The 21,562-nt window shown below is 43.1% G+C and overlaps 1 protein-coding gene across 26 annotated transcripts in view; it reads left to right on the forward strand.

The window, feature by feature from the left end:
* The window catches only part of ERC2 (ELKS/RAB6-interacting/CAST family member 2), a 1,007,328-nt gene that overhangs the window by 539,476 nt on the left and 446,290 nt on the right, over positions 1-21,562 (forward strand). For all 26 annotated transcript variants that reach the window (XM_051852289.2, XM_051852290.2, XM_051852291.2 and 23 more), the window contains one exon: positions 17,866-18,001. In XM_051852289.2, the coding sequence (XP_051708249.1) occupies positions 17,866-18,001 (136 nt within the window). The remainder of the gene's footprint in view (positions 1-17,865; positions 18,002-21,562) is intronic.

Here is a 21,562-nt window from a genome sequence, read left to right on the forward strand (position 1 = left end):
GTGAGAGTGAGAGTGAGAGTGAGAGTGAGAGTGAGAGAGAAAGAATGAGAATGAGAATGAGAATGAGAATGAGAATGAGAATGAGAATGAGAATGAGAATGAATGGGAATGGGAATGGGAATGGGAATGGGAATGAGAATGAGAATGAGAATGAGAATGAGAGTATCTTCCATCTACTGGTTTACTCCCCAAATGCCTGCAGCAGCCAGGGCTGGGCCAGGCTGAAGCCAGGAGCCGGGGATTCCATTTGGGTCTCCCACAGTGGCGCAATCCAAGTACTTGGGCCTTCATCCCTGCCTCCCGGTACATTAGTGGGCAGCTGGGTTGGAAGCGCAGAGTAGCTGCTTCTTGATCCAGGCATTCCAGTGTGGGATGTGGGTGTCTTAAGTGATGATTTCACTCTGTAAGTTTCAGAAGTGTTACCATCCAGGTGGAAATTTCTAGAAAGGACATGAAAAACCATGGATGTCCAGGATTTTCTTGTGTCCTGCCAAGCAAGGATCCTGGCAGGATAGTACGGAGAGCTAGGTCCCCTGAGGAAAGAGACTCGGTCAGGAAGAGGGAAGCGTGAGTGGGAAGGTTTCATATTCCTATGGTCAGGAACCTGCATCTGGGCTCTGGGGGAGCCCGGGAAGCTGCGTTCTTGAGAATCTTCATGAAATGCACAGAGATGTGGGCCAGTTCCTGGTTTTCCTTAGGGCATCTGAAACAACAGGAGAGGAGTGGTACACTCAAAGGATGGGCAGACTCAGAGCTTCCCAGGTTTTCCTCTGGGTTGGGAAGTGACTGGAAGTGGTCCTAACCACTGAGGCCTGGTCTGCAGACCCAAAGGTGCAAGAAATGTCATATCTTTGATAGCAGTCTCCATCAGACCCCACACTTAAGGCTGCACAGGCAGAAAAGGCGGAGGCAGACTTATGACCCAGGCACCACCTGCAGAAGCCCTTGGTCACCATATCACATTGCCTCCCATGAGGTCTCGAGTTTTAACTAAGCAGAGATCACTCAGGACTTCCTAAGTACCACCTTCACGGTGCATTGTGAGTTCTGGGCTATGGGACTGAGGGGTTGGGAGCCTTCTTTCTGGTAGCTTTGTCCGAAACCGTCTCTTTCCACAGGTGTCACTGAGCAAAGGTAGGGGTCTGTCCCCCAAAGTGAACCAGCCCAGATGAGAGGAGGACAGAAGCCATTGCCATGCTTGTTTTCCTTATCAGTAAAAGTACTGTAAGGTACTGTTTAAGGTTCTCCTACTGCATACTACATGTTGTCCTTGCGTTATCTCATTTAGTTCTCCTTTGAGTAATATTCTGTTACTGTTAATATCATGTTTCCCAGATAGGGAAACTAATATAGGAGAAATGGATGCATTTTTCTCATGTCCTTCAGGGGCAAAGTGATTGATTTCAGATTTCAATTCATGATGTCAGGCTCCAAACTCACTCTGCCCCACTGTCAGTTTTGGCCTAACTCAGAGACCCGTTTCTTTTCTAAGATTTATTTCATTAATTTGAAGGGTAGAGTGACAAAGATATAGGGAGACACAGTGAGACAGAGATCTCCATCTGCTGGTTCACTCCCCAAATGGCCGCAATGGCCTGGGCAGGCTGAAGCCCAAGCCAAAAGCCCAAAACTCACTTTGGGTCTTATGCAAAGGTGGCAGGCATCCATCCTCAGTAGCTGGAACTCACACTGGGCTCTGATTCGGATGCTGGCATCCCAAGTGTTGCCTTAAGCTGCTGTGCCATAGCACAGGCCCCTCAGAGGCCTGTTTCTAGCAGGAGTCTATTGGTGCTAACGTGGGCCCTCCTGATCCAGCTTGGGCAGTTTGACGGAGCTGCCTTTAAGAAGGAAAGGGAAGGTATTCCTGAGCTTCCCAACAGAATCCAGTTTAGTAGGCTGAAAGTGCTTAAGAGGAGAGGAGGTTTACTACACCCTGCAGGGAAGAATCAGGTTGCTGAACTACAGCAGAGACAGTGACTTGCTTGACTACTGAATCAAAGGAGAAAATTTTAAAGAGTTTCAGTTCATGAAATGTGGGGACTGGCTCAGTGGTACCTGGAGATAACTTCTTATACCTCACGGCATGCCTGGCGTTCCCCCGTGGCTCTGAGGGTCTTGGTGGTATCAGCCCACTGAGTGTGTGATCATCAGCGAACCAGTTTCGTCATACACCCATGGAAGATGTGGGCATGGCTCTTTCTCCACAATGCTGTCTCTATCACTTCTGGCCGGGGCTTTGGTGCCAATGAATCTTAGTTATTTATGGTTATGCATTTAAAAATTAGGGTGCATTTAGTGGATTGTATGGACATTCATTTATTTTGTTAGCTGTACCTCTTTTTTGTACTATAAAATCCAGTTTTGAGATTATAGATAGGATTTCACCAATCCTTGATCAGGAAAAATAAATCTAAGATTGAAACTTGTATCAGGTAAAGTATTCTCAGAAAAATGTTAAATAGAGAGCCACAGGTGGTGCATGGATGAAGCAGTGTTCATAGAGAATGGTTCATGAATAAAGCAGAGACACTAATGACCAAGATTTGGGAAGCCCTGATTAGCAGGCAATATTGTTCTCCAGGCTTTGTACCTCAGAATAATAATTCATTGGACTAATCCTGGGGGGAGAAGGATCTTAGTCAAATAAGTCCAGTAAACACCTCCTACTATGTCCCTTTTTGGAGATTCACTGGCTATTTTTAATTGTATTAAAGGCTCTGGGAAATCCTACAGTGAAATAAACCTGTTTACGTTTTGACTGTGCTCTCAAGGTTTGTTTGATCATAGTGCCTTTCAGTTTCTTGCTTTAGTTTTTATTTTCTATTTATTTTTTGATAAGTTACTAACAAACCCGAGAGACAGCACTGCTAGAACACTGTTTTGAAACCACTGTTAGGAAAATAATGTCATCAAGTGAACTGAAACAGGTGGCATTGCAGGGATGCATTTTGGAAGTGGTTAACTGTGTTCAAGCAGTTGTGTGAGGAAGTGGTTTGTTCTGTCTTTTCAAATAATTGGGGAGGAAGTGGTTTGTAATACCCTCTTTGCCGATAATTCTGCCCATTTGTTATCCTTCGTTGATTTTCATTTCATACACCACCCACTACTGATTCTGTTTTACTCATTCACATCAGGCTAACAGAAGAGATTTGAGTTATGAGAAGAAGAGTGGAAAGAACAGGCATTTATTTTTGCAGTTGTTGTCATGGGGATAGATACATGGGAAAGTGTAAGGATGCATAAATTACCATAACCCCTTGTTGGCTGTAAGTTAGGCCTTCCAGGTACCTTGGGCTGCATGGGTAAAAATGGTTTGGAAGAAGTTTGGGGCAATGGAAAAAATAAGTCTGTTAGGTAGATATGGTGCTAAATAGCTCCTAGGAACTTTTACAAATTAACAATAAAAAGTTAATTATATGTTAAGAAAAAACTAGCATAAAGAGAAAGTTCAAGAAGATAGTTAACATATAATGTCCAAATCTAGGCTGTGCAGTGTGGTAGCCATTAGCCACATGTAACTATTTAAATTTAAATTAAGTAAAATTGAATGCTTGAAAATCAGTTCCACTGTTGCACTAGCTGCATTTCAGGTATTCAGTAGCCACATGTGACTAGTGGCTACCACGTTATGACAGCGTAGAAGTAGAACATTTCCGTGATTGCATACGGTTCTATTGGATACTACATTTGAGAGACAGGATTTGATATGGCCCCATGATCTCTGCCCCCTGTTTTTCATACCCTGGTATAATCTCCTGTACTTGGGTGTGGGGCAGGACCTGTAACTTGCATCTAACTGATTCCAACCGATTAACATATATAGCATACATGATGGATGCCACTTCCTTGGGTGTGGTATGTTATTTGACAGAGCTGGTGGGATACCACTCACATGATTATGTTACACTGTATAAGATTCCAAAGGTCAGTGTTGTAGCACAGAAGATTAAGCTACCTCTTGGAATACCTGCATTCTATATTGGAATGACAATTTAAATATGTGTGTGTGTGTGTATGTGTATAAATTTAAAAAGAGTTAGGGGTCAGCAGCACTGGTATCCCATGTGGGCACTGGTTCAAGACCTGACTGCTCTACTTATGATACAGCTCCCTGCTAATGTGCCTGGGAAGGCAGCAGAGAATGACCCAAAGTGCTTGGGCCCCTGCACCCACATCGGAGACCTGGAAGAAGCTCCTTGTTCCTGGCTTTGGCCTGGCACATCCTTGGCCATTGTGGCCATTTAGGGAGAGAACCAGCAGATGAAAGATCCCTTTCTCCCTCCCTGCCTCTCTGTCTCTCTCTGTAACTCTGCCTTTGAAATAAATAAAAATAAAAAATTAAAAGTTTCAGAGAAAGGAAGAGATAGATAGATCTACCAATCGATCTTCCACGTGCTGGTTCAACCCACAGATGGCCACAATGGTCAGTTCTGGGCCAGCCATCCTACACTACTTTTCCCAGGCCATTAGCAGTGAGCTGGGTTCTAAGTAGAACAGTCAGGATGTGAACCTATGCCTATATGGATTGCTGGCATCACAGGTGGTGGCTTAAGCTGCTGTGTTGCAAAGCTGGCTCCTGGAATGCCAGTTTGAGTCCTGGCAGCTTTGCTTCCCATCTTGCTTCCTGCTAATACTCTCAGGAAGCAGCAGAAAGTGGCTCAACTGCTTGAGTTCCTGCCAGCCAGTCAGGAGACCCATAAGTAGTTCATGGCTCCTGACTTTTTCCTGGCCCAGCCCTGGCTGTTGTGATCATTTGGGAAATGAACCAGTGGATGTAAGATTCTCTCTCTCTCTCTCTCCCTCTCTCTCTCTGTCTCTCTGTCTCTCTGTCTCTCTTTCTCTGTCTCTCTCTCTCTGTGTCTGTCCTCTATCATTCTGCAAAATTAATAAATCCTTAAAAATGAAGATTCCTTCTTACTCTAGAGAGAGAGATTCTTCTGCTATCCTCAGAGAATCAATCAGATCAAAGAATTGTGTTGTGAAGTGCCCAGATAGAAGGTTACGTGCCAAGGAACTCAGGGAGGACCCAAGGACTTGAGGGCAGCCTCCTGCCTCCAGCCTGCAGCCAAGAGCCAACAAAAATCTGGGCACCTCAGCAATTCAGCTGCAAGGAAAGGAATCCTGCCAACAACCTGACTGGGCTTGGAAGTACACTCTCCCACAGTTAAGCCCACAGATGAGAAATTCATTGAGGCTGACACTTGGTTTCAGCCTAGCAAGGCCATGAGCAGAGGGACTGATGAGGCTGTGCCTGGACTTCTGACCCACAGAAGCTGTGAAATAATACATGAGAGTAGCTTTAGGTGGCTAAGTGTGTGGTAATTTGTTAGGCAGCAATAGAAATAGAAGTCAGCCCTGGTCCAAATTATCTCTGGGATGTTCTGATAAGCCACATCTCAGATGGACAAGATCCTAAATAACTTGCTTTATCAGCATGGTGCTCTGCCTACCTCAAAAAAAAAAAAAAAAAAAAAAAAAAAAAGATTGTGACTTACAAGAAGGAATACTGAGACCTGGTTAGTGTGTTTTGGTCACTTTTATGACAAAGAACTCACAGAAGACAACAGTCTTCAACACTGAAGAAACAGTCATTCAAATCCTGCATCCCCTTAGGTGTATGATGTTGGACAAATTACTTAACCTCTCTAAATTGCTGTTTCTGCGTGTATTATAAAGGGGATGAAGTACACTTCTTGTGTGGGCATTATTTCATTTAACTGAGATTGTATTTTTACAGTACTTTGCAGGGTGCTTCATATATAACCTAACATCTGAAAACACAGAAGTTTTTAAAATTGATTTCTGATAGCAGAGACACTCTGGTATGTTATGCCGTATCCTCGTTTGTAAAATCATCACATGAGACTTTTATCTTCTTACACCTTTGCTTTATTTTACATCTGGGCTGCTGTACCCAGTTTCAGATTGGATGTAATAAAAATAGGTCTTGCAAACATGAAGTGCCCTTATGCTCATAGGTTCCTCTGGCTGTGTATTGTCTGGGCAAATCGCCTCCAACCTCTGGCCAGACTGTGGAATGTTGGTTTCCTCCAACATTAGCCCCCTGGGGGTCAATTTTCACAGTTTCCATATGTTTTTATATTACCTCCGAACTGTAAATACAGCTGACACCCTACCCAATTGGCCCTAATGTGCCTATGTCTAACAGGGGAGCTGTAGGCTTTTAGAAGGATACAATACTCCATGGAATTGTGGCAATTATATAAATGTTTTGTTTCCAAAGTGTTCAGATTGCATTTTTTTATTTGAAAAAAAGTGAATGATGTGCAAAGAGCAGATAGAAGGGAACAGGGCAGGAGTCTTATTTGTTTACTTTGCCCTGTCTCGAGGTAGCCCCTACGGTCCCAGAAGTTGTGTCTTCGTATCTGTTTCCTGAGATCTGTGTTGCCTATTTTTTTTGTCTTTCTCTTGCTTTCCCTTTTTGTTTGAGCTTCAACATTCATTTTCATTTATTTCATCAACTCCAAAACTCTTGTCTCTGATTTAATTCATTTTTACAGGAAGGAGACACAAACTCATTATAATAGAATGATGTTCTAGGATATGAGATTCAGTAAATATTTCTTCTTTTGAGAGTTAAATTCTTGCCTCAAACTTGATAATTTGTTTTAAAGATTTATTTATTTATTTGAAAGTCAGAGTTACACACAGAGAGGAAACACACACACACACACAGAGAGAGAGAGAGAGAGAGAGAGAGAGGTGTCTTCCATCTGCTGGTTCACTTCTCAGTTGGCTGCAACAGCCAGAGCTGCACCTATCCAAAGCCGGGAGCCAAGAGCTTCTTCCAGGTCTCCCATGTGGGTACAGGGGCCCAAGGACTTGGGCCATCTTCTACTGCTTTCCCAGGCCACAGCAGAGAGCTGAATCAGAAGTGGAGCAGCAAGGACTCTTATTGGTGCCCATTTGGGATGCTGGCACTGCAGGTAATGGCTTTACCTGCTACGCCACGGCACTAGCCCCCAAACTTAATAATTTGTTAAAAAGATGATCTCCTTGAGATGAACGGAGTCATAGGATGGAAATTAACAGGGAATTTGCACAGCACCCTAGCTGGTTTTGTGTTCTGCTTCATATCTGGTCCTCAGTGCAGTAATCATTAAACTCACCTTCCATCCGGAAGCTCCTCTGGTGAAGAGCTGACCTTCTCAGATGATGACCTCATTCATGTATAGTTCTCTCATTCTCAACCAGGTTGCTGCTCAGGGACCACCCATGAGGTTTGGAATGGCAGGACCACAGATCAGAGACTCTGTCCTGAGATGGTGCATTTCTGCACATTTTGTAGCACTCTCCAGGGCTGCTTAGGAGAAGAGAAAGCAGGACAGTGGTGGGAAGGAACTCTACACAGTGGGTAGACCCTTCAAAGAGGTTAAGGGGAAGAGGATGGTTTCTAGATGCAGACTGACTAACATTTCTGGCCTTGACACCAGCTCTATAACTCAGGGCTATTTCCTCATCTGTGTGAGGGGTAAGGAGATAGGATCTACTCAACAGGATTGTTGAGAGGATTAAGTAAGTTGATACATATAAAGTGCATGGAGCACTTCATGTGATGTCACAGAGTAAATTATATGAACACCTGCTGCTATGTTGATGGTGGTTCTATGTTGGAAACCAAGGTTTGGTAAACTCCAAGCCCACAGACCAGCTATGGTCCTGCTACCTGTTGTTCTAACTAAAGTTTTATTGGAACATAACCATCTCCATTTGTGTACATATCATCTGTGGCTGCATTTTCACTATAGTGACAAAGTAGAGCAAAGTTGAGTGATATCTACAGAGGCTGGATGACCTGTAGAGTCTAAGGCACTACTCTCTGGCCATTTACCAAAAATTTTACTAATCAGTATTTCAGATTTTGGAAGACCTTTCTCAGGAGGATAAATGAAATCAGGCTATCAATTTGCATTAAACTATATAGACTTCTTCTTGGCCTTTTGGCTAAGATCAAATATAAATCCATGTATTAAATACAAATTAAATTAGGAAAGAGAGTTTTGGGGAAAGAGGGAATGGAAGCTCAGCCTCTTGGCCTTTCAGTTTAATTTTGAAAATGTTCTTCATGGGAGTAAAAGTTCTTGTTTGCTTTGTTTTAGCACCAGGTGATGGTACTTGGCTTTTTTCATCGTTAGACAAAATTTTTGTGAATTTTTTTGACTGGGTACCATTTCACTGATACTGAATTGACATGCATTCTGTGAGACTGCATTATTTTTTCCTAGAGAGAGCATTTCTGAAAACAAATGTAAGAGAACAATCTTAATTCATGTAAATCCCTAGATACACATTCCTGAATGAGTTTAAGAGTTTGCATTAAGCATGTGGCAAACAAAAGGGGGCCTGTTTCATCCTCTGGAACAGAGGCAGGTTTCAGAGTTAAATTTGATCCAGCAGTAATCTGATGGTGGGAGCTGACTAGGCACCGTGCTGGACCACTAGGATAGAGAAGAGAACAAGGCAGGAATGAGCACTGTACAGAAGGTGCTTATCTTAGAATGAGAAAGACATGTGATGGGTTCTAGCCAGGCAGGCACAATGTGATCTGGGAGCCTATAATAGGAGACCACAACTTTCTCCATAGACCAGTGCTTCCCAGAGGACATGGCATTTATGCTGAAGTGAGAGGGATACATGGTGAAGTAGCTGGCGTGAGAGTGAGATAAGGAGTTTCTAGAAGTGGAAATTACTTATACAAAGGCCTGGAGGACAGTAGGAGTTGGTGTATAGTACAAATGAAAGGCTGGGAGAGTATGATGAAATGAGACTTGCGGGAGGCAGAAGTTATATCTGGTGTCGTGGGCAGAAGGTGGATGTTTCAGTGGTGGTGGAGATCCAAAGAAAAGTTCTAAGTGGGAGGGATTTACAGTCCCAAGTGTGCACTTTAAAGAATGAGTTACATGGACCTGTTGGAGCTGGCATCCTTTTCCACGCTGGGTATGATGCTAGCGTAGTCTGAAGAGGATGTGATCAGGAGTCATTCCTTCACTTGGATGAATGCTCTAGGGATAGACTGTCCTGGCAGAAGTGCCTGCCTGGTGGTGAATCAGTCCCTATGCCATGTAATAGATGATTACATGTTGTGGCGAGTGCTCAGAAGCAAGTACACAGACTGCAACCAGAGAGCTTTCCAGTGAGGGCAGGGTCATCCTTGAATTTGGCACCCAGGAAAGACCCCATTGAGGAATTGTTCATTCTGGATTCTAAAGGATGGAAGTCAGCCTTGAGAGCAATGTTGGCCCTGAAGAGGCGTAGCAGATGGAAAGAACAGTATATTCCTGTGCTTTCTGATGGGAAGCAGTGGCTAGGTTCTAGCAACTGCAGAATGACTGGATTCTGTATCCTGACACTGAAGGTGAGAATAGTGTAAGATCAGATTGGTGGTGTGGTCCACAGGTGCATGATTTTGTTCTTTGGGAGATGGGAAACCATTGGAGGGATTGTATGGTGACTAGTACATGATCTGATTTGTTTTGAGAAACACATTCTTGCTGCTATGTGGAGAATTAATTTAAAGGGGAACAAGAGTGGGAGCATGGAGAAGAGAACAACATTATGGACCAGGCAGGAAGTGAAGGTGGAATGATCTTCCATTGCAGAGAAGGAATCTGTCCACTCAAATTCACTGTCATTGAGAGATCAGGGGATTTGTAGATCCATGGTGTAGTGAAACAGAGACACCGGCTGGGCAACCAGAAGTGGGAGGGGAGCCAGCTTTGGGCCATCCTGGAGATGAATCTGCCAGCAGCTTAGACCTTGTGGACTGAGAAGCCTGGGCATCTAGTCCAGTCTCAGTGAGAGGACTATAGAACATGATAGCCCATTGAACACTTGATGGTGAGAAGAGTAACCATCCCAGGGCTCTCAGATGCAATGACTGCCCTGTGCTCTCTGCATCACCAGACCCAGATGGGAGTCCAAGCAATAAGTGCTGGCGCCGAGGCACAATAGGCTAATCCTCTGCCTGCGGCGCCAGCACACCGGGTTCTAGTCCCAGTCGGGGCGCTGGATTCTGTCCTGGTTGCCCCTCTTCCAGGCCAGCTCTCTGCTGTGGCCAGGGAGTGCAGTGGAGGATGGCCCAAGTGCTTGGGCCCTGCACCCGCATGGGAGACCAGGAGGAAGCACCTGGCTCCTGGCTTCAGATCAGCGCGGTGCGCTGGCCGCAGCGGCCATTGGAGGGTGAACCAAGGGAAAAGGAAGACCTTTCTCTCCGTGTCTCTCTCTCTCTAACTCTGCCTGTCAAAAAAAAAAAAAAAAAAGGAAGGAAGAAGAAGAAATGTATTTGGTAAATAATGAATCAGAGCCAGGCTTGTTAGTCAATCTGTGACCCTTACAACTGCGTGTGGCCTGCTTGCTAGGGAAGGTATCTCATTATTAGATGTCCATGGACTGAGTACTGAGTCCCGAGGAGGATGAGGAACAAGCCTTGCCTTCTTGCTGTGGGTCATCTATCTGCATGAGGAAAGGGGAATCTGTGGTCTCCTCTGCTCTCTATTCCTGGAGTCTTCCCTAGTAGCCCCCACTGTCTTCTCTCCAGCTCGGGGTCCATTCATATTTGGGGCAGGGGATTCTCCAGGGTCAGAAAAGGGAGAACATTTAAAGGAAGTCAGCCCTCCAGAGCCCCCCAAGAGTGAAACCGGTACAAGGAGAACAAATGCTTCTCTTGCTAAATGTGACCACTTCCTGCTGTGTTACCTGCTGAGTTACCTGCTGAGATTGTTCCCAAGGTCTCCAAGGCTAAGGGTATGGAGGGGAGTGGATATGTACTCTATAAGAATATTGGGGGTCCTGGGGGTCAGGCTGATGTTTCTAAAGTACTTACTGTATGCCAGGTAGTGTTTTAATAGCCTTCAGTTTATTAAATCATTTAATACTCTCATCCATCAATGAGATAACTTGGTCAGAGTTACAACATTGGAAGGGATACTGCTGCAATGAGAATGCAACCAACCTGGCAACAAAACTGAAGATCTTAAGCAGCTTACTGCGTCTGAACCCCTTGGTCTCCTAGTGTCATCCATTTCATTGGGATGAGCAAGGAACAACCTGGGAGAACCATCTCCCCCAACGAAGGTTTTGCCACCAAGGCGTGTTACTACAAGACAGAAGGCTAGAATCCTATCTGTTCCCAGGAAGCTCTACTTCTCAAGTTTCAAATACAAACTCTTCCTTCTTAATACTTTCTTTTTTAAAGCTGTATTGCGGGTTCTGGGTACATCCTACAGGCAGGGTAAAAGAAATGGTATCTCTTGAAGATGCATTGACACCATGTGCTTTGTCTGAGGGTGGTCTTATCTCTGGGTCCTGTGTGAGCCCAAGAACCACAGAGGAGGTAGAAAACAGGATGGTACTTACCTCCAGGGAGCAAGAGCTGCTGTAAGGGAGAATAGAGGATAAATAAATCGAGGAGAGGGGCAGGTGTTTCTTGTAGCCTTTAGGATGCTGCTTGGGATGCTTGGACTCCACATTGAAGTACCTGGATTTTTACACAGATTCCAGTTCATTCTTCCTGCTAATGTGTACCCTGAGAGGCAGCAGATGATAACTCAAATAGACGGGTTCCTTCTACCCACATGGGAGACCTGGATTGAGTTCTAGGCTGTTGAATTCAGCCTGACTCAGCCCTGGCTCTTATAGGAATGTGTGGAGGGGGGGGAGGTTAAACCAGTGGACGAAACATCCCTGTCTGTCTGTCTCTGACTTTCAAATAACTGGAAAATTCGTAAATCAAAAATGTTTTTAAAAGGCATGGGAAGATGGGCTTAAGAGTCCACTGAAGAATTTTGGCAAAGACTTATGCAGTGGACTGTTGCTAAACAAGTGGCCAAACAGTTGCTCTTTTTTTTTTTTTTTTTAAGATTTATTTATTTGAGAAGCAGAGTTACTGACAAAGAGAAGGAGAGACAGAGAGAAAGGTCTTCCGTCACTTGTTCACTCCCCAAATGGCCTCAATGGCCAGAGCTGGGCTGATCTGAAGCCAGGAGCCAGGAGCTTCTTCCCAGTGTCCCACATGGGTTCAGGGGCCAAGCCTTCAGGCCATAGCAGAGAGCTGGATCGGAAGTGGAGCGACAGGAACTCGAACCATTGTCCATGTGGGATGCCAGTGCTGCAGGTGGAGGCTTAACCTGCTACGCCACAGCAGTGGCCACCAAACAATTGCCCTCAAGAGTCTGAGATATCTGGCTCTTTCTGAGCCCTTAAACCCTGGCTCTGCTCCTGGCTTTTTCCTGGGAAGAGAATTGGATTCAAGGAGCCACCATAGGACAGAATCTTTTTTTCTTCAGGAAGGAATATCATGCTAGGACATTTAATACATTTCTACTTGCTATAAAAATATCTTTAGGATATTTATGGTAGCTTTTCAAAATTTGTAGCTATCCTGAATAGTATTTACAAGCTTCAAAACAATGGGTCATCTCAGTGGTTAAAAGTAAAAGCTTTTATTGTTGGAAATTTTGCATGCAGTATGCCTTGTCAGCTTCCATTGTGTGTGTGTGTGGCCCATCTACTTGTGCAGCCACTGCAGGATTTCAGCTCACTCACCCATTCTCATTATGACCTTCCTATAATGCGTCCATTAGGATCAAGTGCCAGGAACGTAACTCATCTTATTATTAAGGAAAACACAAGTGGAAGCAAAGCATATGACAGAAAACATTGAATAATGCATTCCAAAGTCCATTGTTTGAGGTATTGGGAATACTTTTTCTTCTGGTATGGGAAACAAGAAAATATGTGTGCATAATATTGCACAAGACATGAATATATTACTGTTGTAAGCTTGAACATGCTACAGTCTGTTCTAACCATTTTATCTCCTGTTGTAACTCATCAGTCCTTCACAATAACTCTGTAAATTAGATACAACTATTATTCCCATTTTATATGTGAAGAAGTTGGGGCGACGGGCAGCACTGTGGCCACAGCAGGTTAAGCCACCACCACTTGTGACACTGGCATCCCCTACACAGAGTGCCAGTTTCAAGTTGTAGCTACTCTGTTTCTGATCCAGCTTCTTGCTAATGTTCCTGGAGAGGCAGTAGAAGATGGCCCAAGTGCTTGGATCTCTGACACCCATGTGGGAGATTAAGAGGGAATTTCTGACTCCTGACCTTGGCCTTGCTCAGACCTGGCTTTTGTTGTCATTTGGGGAATGAATCAGCAGATGGAAGATATTTCTCCCTCTCTCTCTCTCTCAAATAAGTAAGTAACTAAATCTTTAAAAAGAGAGGAAGCTGAGGCATAGAGCAGGTAAAAAAGTTTCCCATAGTCACATAGCTAGAAAGTGTTAGACTTCTGACAGTAGCCCAGGCTACTGTTGGAGTTGGGCTCCGTAGTTTACAACACTAGTCACTATAAAATGGCTCCTCCTGGAAGATTCATGTAGCTATTCATGAAATATTCTTCTATGGGAGTTGTGTTATTTTATGTTCCCAGTTGTACATCCACCTAGTTATTTATCCAAGACAAATGAAAGATATCCTCACAGAAAGGCTGATATAAGAATGTTCACTGCAACACCCGACAAATGGATGAGCCTCAAAACCTGCTGAGTCAAAGCAGCAGACGTTGAAGAGCATAGATTGTATGATTCCCTAGGTATGAAGTTCAGGAACAGACAAAACATATCCCTGTAGGTAAAGGATAGAACAGTTATTTCTTCTGGACAGGGAAGAGGGGCATGGGGGCTGGTATGGCAATGCCTTGTATTTCGCTTGTTCCAAAATCATTGATCAGTGTATTTAGTGCCTTTCCAATTTCTTTTATGTATTTCTGTCCCAACACAAGCACACACAAATGCACATGGACAAAATTGAAGTTCTCATCCTCTCTGATCCTGTCCACTTCGGGATGATAGCCATAATTTATAGGTTGGTATCAGTCTTCAGGAGTTCCCCTTCACATGCAATTGTGTGTATACAGGTAGATACAGCCAATTGGACTTTTGTAAGTTAACATACATGAGTTCAGGCTACAAGTACTCTTCTGCTACCTTTTTATTTTTTGATTAACAACGTATCTTGAACAATGTGTCATGTCCACAGTTTATTTTGCTTTAATCTTTTTAGACAGTCTGATTCCTAATCGTGAATGTGTTTCATTTATTCAGTCTTTTTTCCTTCTGGTGGACAACTAGACAGTTTTAAAACATGCACTTTTACTGCAGTAGTGAAAATGTTTGTATATATGTATGTGCGTACATGTGCAAGCCTTTATGCAGGCTACTTTGCTAGAAAATGAGATTTACTGCAGCAAAAGGTACATCATGCCAAACTGATTTCCAAAAAAGCTTTGGCTCCAGCATCCTCTCAAACAATGAACTTTATCAGTCTGTTGAAGTATTTGAGAGTACATGGGTAAAATATGGCACGTTGTTTCTTTTGGGATTTTAAGAGATGCTTTGTTTTACATCTTTACCTGCAAATATGGCAATGCGTTCAGATAAACACCTGTATCTCCTGTCTGTTACTCTCAGCTGTGTAATTCTTGAGGTCTCAAATCCTGAAACCAGCACATTAGAGAATACTTTCTGGTTGAAATTTGACAGGCTCTTCTGGTAAACCTAGCAAGATTCTATTTTCTTTGACATCTTTTCTTAACGTAGCAGCCATTATAACTTTGATACCTACTGGAAATATTTTTATTTAATCAAAATTCTTGGAAATTGATCACTCTTTTCCCCACCATAATTGCTTTTATCCATTTTTTTTTGCAAATTTTTGCATATATTTTAATTGCATTTGCTTGGAGAAAATATTCACTCCAAACAAATTATTTTTTTGAACATAGAACAGGTCAGTCTTTGGCAGAGGGTTAGAACCACCTGAGTTGTCCAGTGGATGGGACTTGAGAGGTCTCAGGGACCCTTTTTTCTGGGGTGTATAGCAGGAGGGTATTATAATATGCTTTCCTGGGACCCCACGTCCCAGATTTTAGAGCCTCTATTGAGAACTCTGTTGAGGTCAGCACATTGATTTATTCAGTGCATGTTACTCATCAGTCACTTATACCTTGTCTTCCTGAAGTTGCTGTGGTTGATGCTACTCCAGACCACTGAGTTGCATTTACACAGAGCACCCTTAGGTTTATGTGGAGTGTTTTGTCTTTTCCAAGGGATATGGTGATGTTACATTTCCTGACTCCATTGCCTGCCTCCCTCATAAATTGCCTTTTCCAGCTGTGTTTCAGATAGCCCTTGGCCCTCCCTGTGGGACAGCCCAGAGCAGGATTGTCTAGGAGCTAGGGCTTTGCTCATCTGTTCCCCACCCCGCTGTACTCATTGCTTCTCTTATACCTCTGCCAGAACAATTCTTCTTTTCCTTTCTGGCATCCCAGGTGTTTTTTTTTTTAATTATTATTATTAGACAAGCAAGTTTGACTGCTAGAAATATTTGAAAGCCATGAATCTATGGCAGGGATGTGTTCATACTTTGCATGTAGCCATTTATAGTTTGGTGCACAGATGATCTTTTTATAAAATTTTATTTCTCTTATTTACTTGAAAGATAGATCGATTGATCGATCAGTCTTCTGTCTGCTGGTTCACTCCCCAAATGCCTGCAACAGCCAAGGCTGAGCAGATTGAAGTCAGGAGACTGGAACTAAATCTGGATTTCCTACATGGGTAACAGGGACCCAAGTACTTGAGCCATGGTCTGCTGACTCCCAGGTGTACATTAGAGAAAGGTAGAATCAGAATCAGAATGAAGACTCAAATCCAAGCACTCCCGTATGAACTACAGGAATCCAAAATGGTATCTTAACTGCCATGCCAAAGCCTGCCACCTTGATTGCTTTTATTACTTTGTTCTGCATCAATCTAATTGGTCCAGATTCTAAACAGTGCCATTAGAAACCCAGCTATTCTTTTTCCAACACTGGGATCTTAAATAAGGCAGCATTTACAGGGATGGTTGGGGAATACTGAAGATGGGCCCCTTCACAGTAACAGAACTTCAGTCCCCTGGTTTTCTCAGCCACTGATTCTTAATTCTGGAAAGCTTTAAGGGACATATGTGTTTGGAATTTGTTTTTCCTATTTGGATTGGGAAAACATTGCACTATCCCTGAAAGTAATGTCTGTATGTTCAGAGGGCTCTTAGAACTTTGTGGGAATTCTTTATGCAAATAATATTTATAATAATAATCTATTTTTGGCACTGGTACTTGGGAAAAGATTTAACAGTTGGCTTGATCTGATGGTATGCTTTAAAGGAATAAAAGCATTTATTTATAAAAATTTCCTCTAATTAAGCAATCTTACTAATCATACTGACTTCTCCATCACAACCTATTACTGAGTTTGGGCTTTATTTGCTAAGGAACTAGAAAATGTATGTGTCCCCAAATTCATATGAGTTTTGGAAATACTATCTCCTTATTCAATTAGAAGGCAAGAGGTCATTCTTAACATTTTTGTGGTAGCTAAAAGATAATTTTCTGAAAGTGTCCAGGCAAATTTTTATTACCAGGACGCCTGATAGAAGATTATTCAGCTTAATTATTAATTCTCTTAAACTTGATTTTACAGAGGTAGGAAGGAGTGAGGGTGTGTATCATTTTATAAGGAGCATACATACACATTTCTTGTAAGGTGCTTTTTAAAAAATTTTTAGTTCTTTCATTTCGGCATACCTTGTGCTTATCATTTTCTCCATAAGCTTGTTTTGGGAGTCAGGGCTCGCTCACAGCTATGCTGGGGAGAAGGGGTGAAGGGCTTAGCGAGGGTCCCCAGTGATTCTGCTCCAAGGCCCTGTCTTTTGGAGCCACGGCTCCCAAGCCCTCTGGACTGCCCTTCTGCCTCCTTGTATGTTGGATTAGATTTATAACAGCTGCTGTGGACATGGTTGCCTAAATCTGTGGAATGTTTGTCTAAACGCTTCTGGTGAAATAGCTCACACGAAGTCTGGGCCTCCTGGTATTTTTTAATTTTAAATGTCCTTTATCCATAGTCTTTTACACACTTGGCCACTTTATGATTTTGTCCTTTGACGTCCTATAGCTCCATTAAGAAATTTTACTTCAAGCACCGGGACTTTATTTAACATTATGATTAGCCAAACTGTTATTCTGTTTGAGCTAAGTGATGACAGTGTATTTGATTGGAACCCTGCACTTGTTATTTTAAAATCAAAGTAATGGATTATGATCTCAGAATAAGAACATGATCCAAAAGAATAATAATAATTAGAACAGCAACCACTTAGAAGAAAATAAACACCGCATTGTGGAACACTGGGCCCTGTGTGCCCAGGCCCTGGCTACCTTTGCAGTCCGGTCTCCTATTCCACTTCCCCTTCCCACCCTAGGGTAGCCTCAGTGAAGTCTTCCAGTTCTTTGAAGTAGCCAGCTCCCTTCCTGCCGTGGGAGTTGCGTGCTTTGTTCTCTCTGCTAGGGGAGCTCCTCCACTGGCCTTGATTCTGCTTACTCCTTCCAGTCCCACCTCTCAGGGAGGCCCTCCCTGGGCACAGTGTCTAAAGTCATCTCCTCCCACCATACCCCTGTTCACATATGCACATCACCATCTTTCTCAGCATGGTATTTATTTCCTTCTACATTAGGAAATCTAACCTGGGTCTCCTTGGTACTTTTGTGTCTTGCCCACTGGACTCCAAACTCCAGAGCACTTTTCTCATTTCCCCCTGCAGCCCCCTTGCATCCTGGCACCTGGTATTAAGTGGGTGCTCAGCACTTAATTTCAGTGGAATGCATAGCATATTTGGAGGTCCCAACTTCTTCTGGTGTTCATATCAAGATATTCTATGCTTGACACTTCTTGAATCTCTTGCAATAACATGATCCTCCAGTGGCTGTATGTAACCAAACTGTGCTGACTTTTCTCAGGCATATGAAGGATCAGAACAAGAAGGTGGCCAACCTCAAGCACAACCAACAGCTGGAAAAGAAAAAGAATGCTCAGTTACTGGAGGAAGTCCGCAGGCGAGAGGATAGCATGGCTGACAACTCACAGCATTTGCAGGTGAGTCCAGGCTTCTCTTCTTATACCTGGAGATGGACTCTGCACTGTGAGCCACTGCTGTGGGGAACTGTGCATGGCCATGGTGAACTTGCCTCTGCCGTCAGTCCGGCTCTCACAATAGACTCCCGAGGAACCCAATAGGTCTTCCCAAGTGTGGAGCACCATTTTCAAAATGGTGCCCAGGAAAAGCTGCCTGTGGTGGATCCCGGGAAATACTGCTTGAAATTTTTTTGGTTCCTGTATCTCACCTTAAAAGGTAAGGGCTGCATGTGTATAGTTTATAAGAAGCTTAAAACTACTTCTCATGTCTTCTGTGTTTTTATTTGCCTTGTTTTGGGGTTAGTGGAAGGCAAACGTGTGTGTTATCACAGCAGGTCTGTGGAAAAGTATGTATTTAGCTGATCTCAGTTTACAAAACAAGTTTTGCTTTGTTCAAACGTTGAGGCTCTGACTGGATCGTTATTCTGTTTTCTCCATGAATTCAGTTATCTCTCAATGACCAGCCCTTTCTTAGAAACCAAACGACCTACTGAAAACACCAATTTTTCCTCATTAACCATCCCTGTTTTTGCCAAAGGAATCTCTCCCCATGTGCTCAATAAAACATTCAAGTTAAAACGGGGCATTTGCTTTGAAGTTCCTTTATTTATTCCAGTGTGCCTTTAAACAGAACAGTGCAAGTTCTACTTGGCCGGAGTTCATGTTAAATTTTACTTATTAATTAGTGTCTTTCTCCAGTTATATATGAGGTTTCCTCCTTGGAGATGGAAGAAGTTAGATAATTTTAATATGTACTCATAGTTCATCTTTTTAATTGACCCAAAGAGAAATAAATAATTACTCCATAGTAGAAAACACCTTGCTCAGAGCATGATGCGCGAGGGCTGCTTGGTCAATATTAGTTTCACTTAATCTCCTTTTCCACTGATGTGTGATCCAGAGCATTCACTGAATAACGCAACAGGAGGGTCGGGTCTGCTCTTCCACTGTGAGCCCCTTTAGCGTGGACTAAGAAGTTACTTGAAGCCACAGCTTCCCAATGCTCTTGGCAAATCATGTTCCAGGGTTTTGGGTTTTAGTGCCTCCCAACTATCACAGAATATGTTAGATTGGAGCTTAAAGACAGAGAGTGCAGAAAGGAAATACAGAAATTTTACTCTCCTTCCAACCATCTAGTCTCATTTATTCCTTGAACTGATGTTGGTGGTTTTACATAGGGAGAAATTAGAGTCTCAGAAAAGTTGCAAAATACCATTCTAGTGCAGGCTGGGGATGGACCTGACTCCAGGTTTTCTTGCCTTTGGGAACTAACGTAGATGAACAGTAACAGTGGTAGGAACCATTTATTGAGTGTTTGAATTTGCTGGGCACTGTGCCACATACTGCAGAGTGACTGTTATTCAATTCTCTGTCTCCTGGGTTAATCAAGATTCTGCCATGTGAGTGACAGGAACCAAACTCCATCTAAATGGGAAAAAGGGAGAATTTGTTCGCTAAACACACTGTAAAGGCCGGAAGTGGGTGTCTGGCTTTACTGCATCCAGGGATTCCAGAGGTGGCATCAGGAATGTGTTCCCTCCTCCTCGCAGGGATCCTCTGCTCTTTGTTGCCTGGATTCTCAAGAAGATGCTCTGGAATGGGCGGCCACGAGCAGCCAGCCTTCCGTCCAAGAAGGCAGTCACCCCCAGGGAAGGAGAGTGACTCTGACTGGTAGACCTAGCTAGTATTCATGGATAGCATGTACATAGCATGCAGGCCAGGGCTGGGGCACCTGATCCCCTGCAGCATAGAGGAAGGGGGTCAGCCTCTTCTGAATCCTGTGGGGCTAGCATGGGACAGGTGATGATGTCCCACAGGAAAGAAATGATTTTTGTCACTGGAAGGGGTTCTGGGCAGATGAAACCACAGACATCCATTCCAGCTGGCCTACGGGAGTAGGCTAATCTTGTCCCATTTGCTATATTAGAAGGAGGAGGTGCTGAGAGATAAAGTAACTTGCCCAATATGGCCTAGCTAGCAAGTGGCAGAGCCAGGACTTAAATCTGGATCCAAGTGTCTTTAGATGATGAGGGTTGTGAAGAATTAAGAAGGCAAGAAAGCCATAGGGTGGTAGGGAGTCTTCGTGGATCGGGTGAGATTTGAGCTGAATGAATCTGTTATGGGAGAGATGGAGCAAGAAGGAAGATGAACTGTCAAGAAGATACGGAGGTTGGGTAGTACAAGGAACAGTTAGGACACAAAAATTCTTTGTGTGGCAATTTTCATGAAGGAAGTGTTGCTGTTAATATATTTAACTGACTGTGGAGATAGAATGCCTGGGTTTCATTCCAGACTTCAGATTTTACCAACTGAGTATCCCTAGGAAGGTTACGTAACCTCCATAACCCTCAGTTTACTCATCTTTAAAGAGGAATACTAGTTATATCTACTCCAAAGTTGTTATGAGGGCTAAAGAACCAGTGCATGTAAACAATTTCTAATTGTGTATGACACAGGCCATGCTCAAAATAAGTATCAGTGATTAACTGTTATAATAAACACAGGTGAAAGAAACATTTAAAAAGAGAGTTGTCTGTTAGATACATGGTTAGTACACGGTTTTACTCTGTTAGGCACTGAGCATCAAAGTTTTTTTTTTCTATATATAACAATTTCTTCTTTTCTAAGAACACAACTAGTTATGGAAATTAATGTCTTGTTTTGGCCCGTGAACTTTTGTATAGCAATATTTTCATACGGGGCCTTGATAACTACCTCGCAGACCTATTTATAAAAGATAACATGGTCTGGAATTGCTTAGTTGCATTCCTGACCACCCCAAATGAAGGATAGCATTTGAAATGCAATAAAAAGTGATCACGATTAATTTTGATGAAAATGCCTCTGGTTAAGGTTAATAGAGTGAACCTCCCACTGTCCTGGCTTGTTGAGCAGATGGGCTCAGATGGAGTAATGACTGCCTTCTGGAAACAGAACTTATGAAGGCGCCTGAGTTCTTAATATGGTTGTTGTTTTAAGCACTTCCTAGTCATATGCTACCCTGTTAAGTCCTTGAAGTGCCAGTCAATCAGGATTAGATTTGGTTGATTAATTGATTAGATTGTGGTTATGTGATTGGCACCCTCTGAATTCGATATAGTCTACACCAATGTTTTGCAGTGATTGACTACCCTGGTGTCAACATTTCAATGAACCAACTAGGTAGTATATCCAGAAAGATATCTGGTGGCATATTGTGAGCAGTGGGTTGGGTCAGTGTTCAAGAGGGAGTTTGAAGAGATTCCTCTAGTTGGCATGAAAACCAGAGACAAAGTTGGATGTAGGTAGTGATCATGCTGTAGGTAGCTGATCATGCCAAACCTGGTTGTAGACTCATGGTGCAAAACGTTTCCCCAATCTGACCCTCTTTAGTCTTATGTTTATGAGCTGCAGTTTACAAACTGCAAACTCAGATACCTTTAGGACCTAGGGGCTACTAACATGAGTAAGAAACAGAGTTTCATGTAAGAGGAATGGCGATGTTTGATTCTTTCAGCCTTTCTTTTATTTTCTATTTTTGGT

Source organism: Oryctolagus cuniculus, chromosome 10 (assembly GCF_964237555.1).
Source record: "Oryctolagus cuniculus chromosome 10, mOryCun1.1, whole genome shotgun sequence".
In the NCBI taxonomy this organism is placed as follows: domain Eukaryota; kingdom Metazoa; phylum Chordata; class Mammalia; order Lagomorpha; family Leporidae; genus Oryctolagus; species Oryctolagus cuniculus.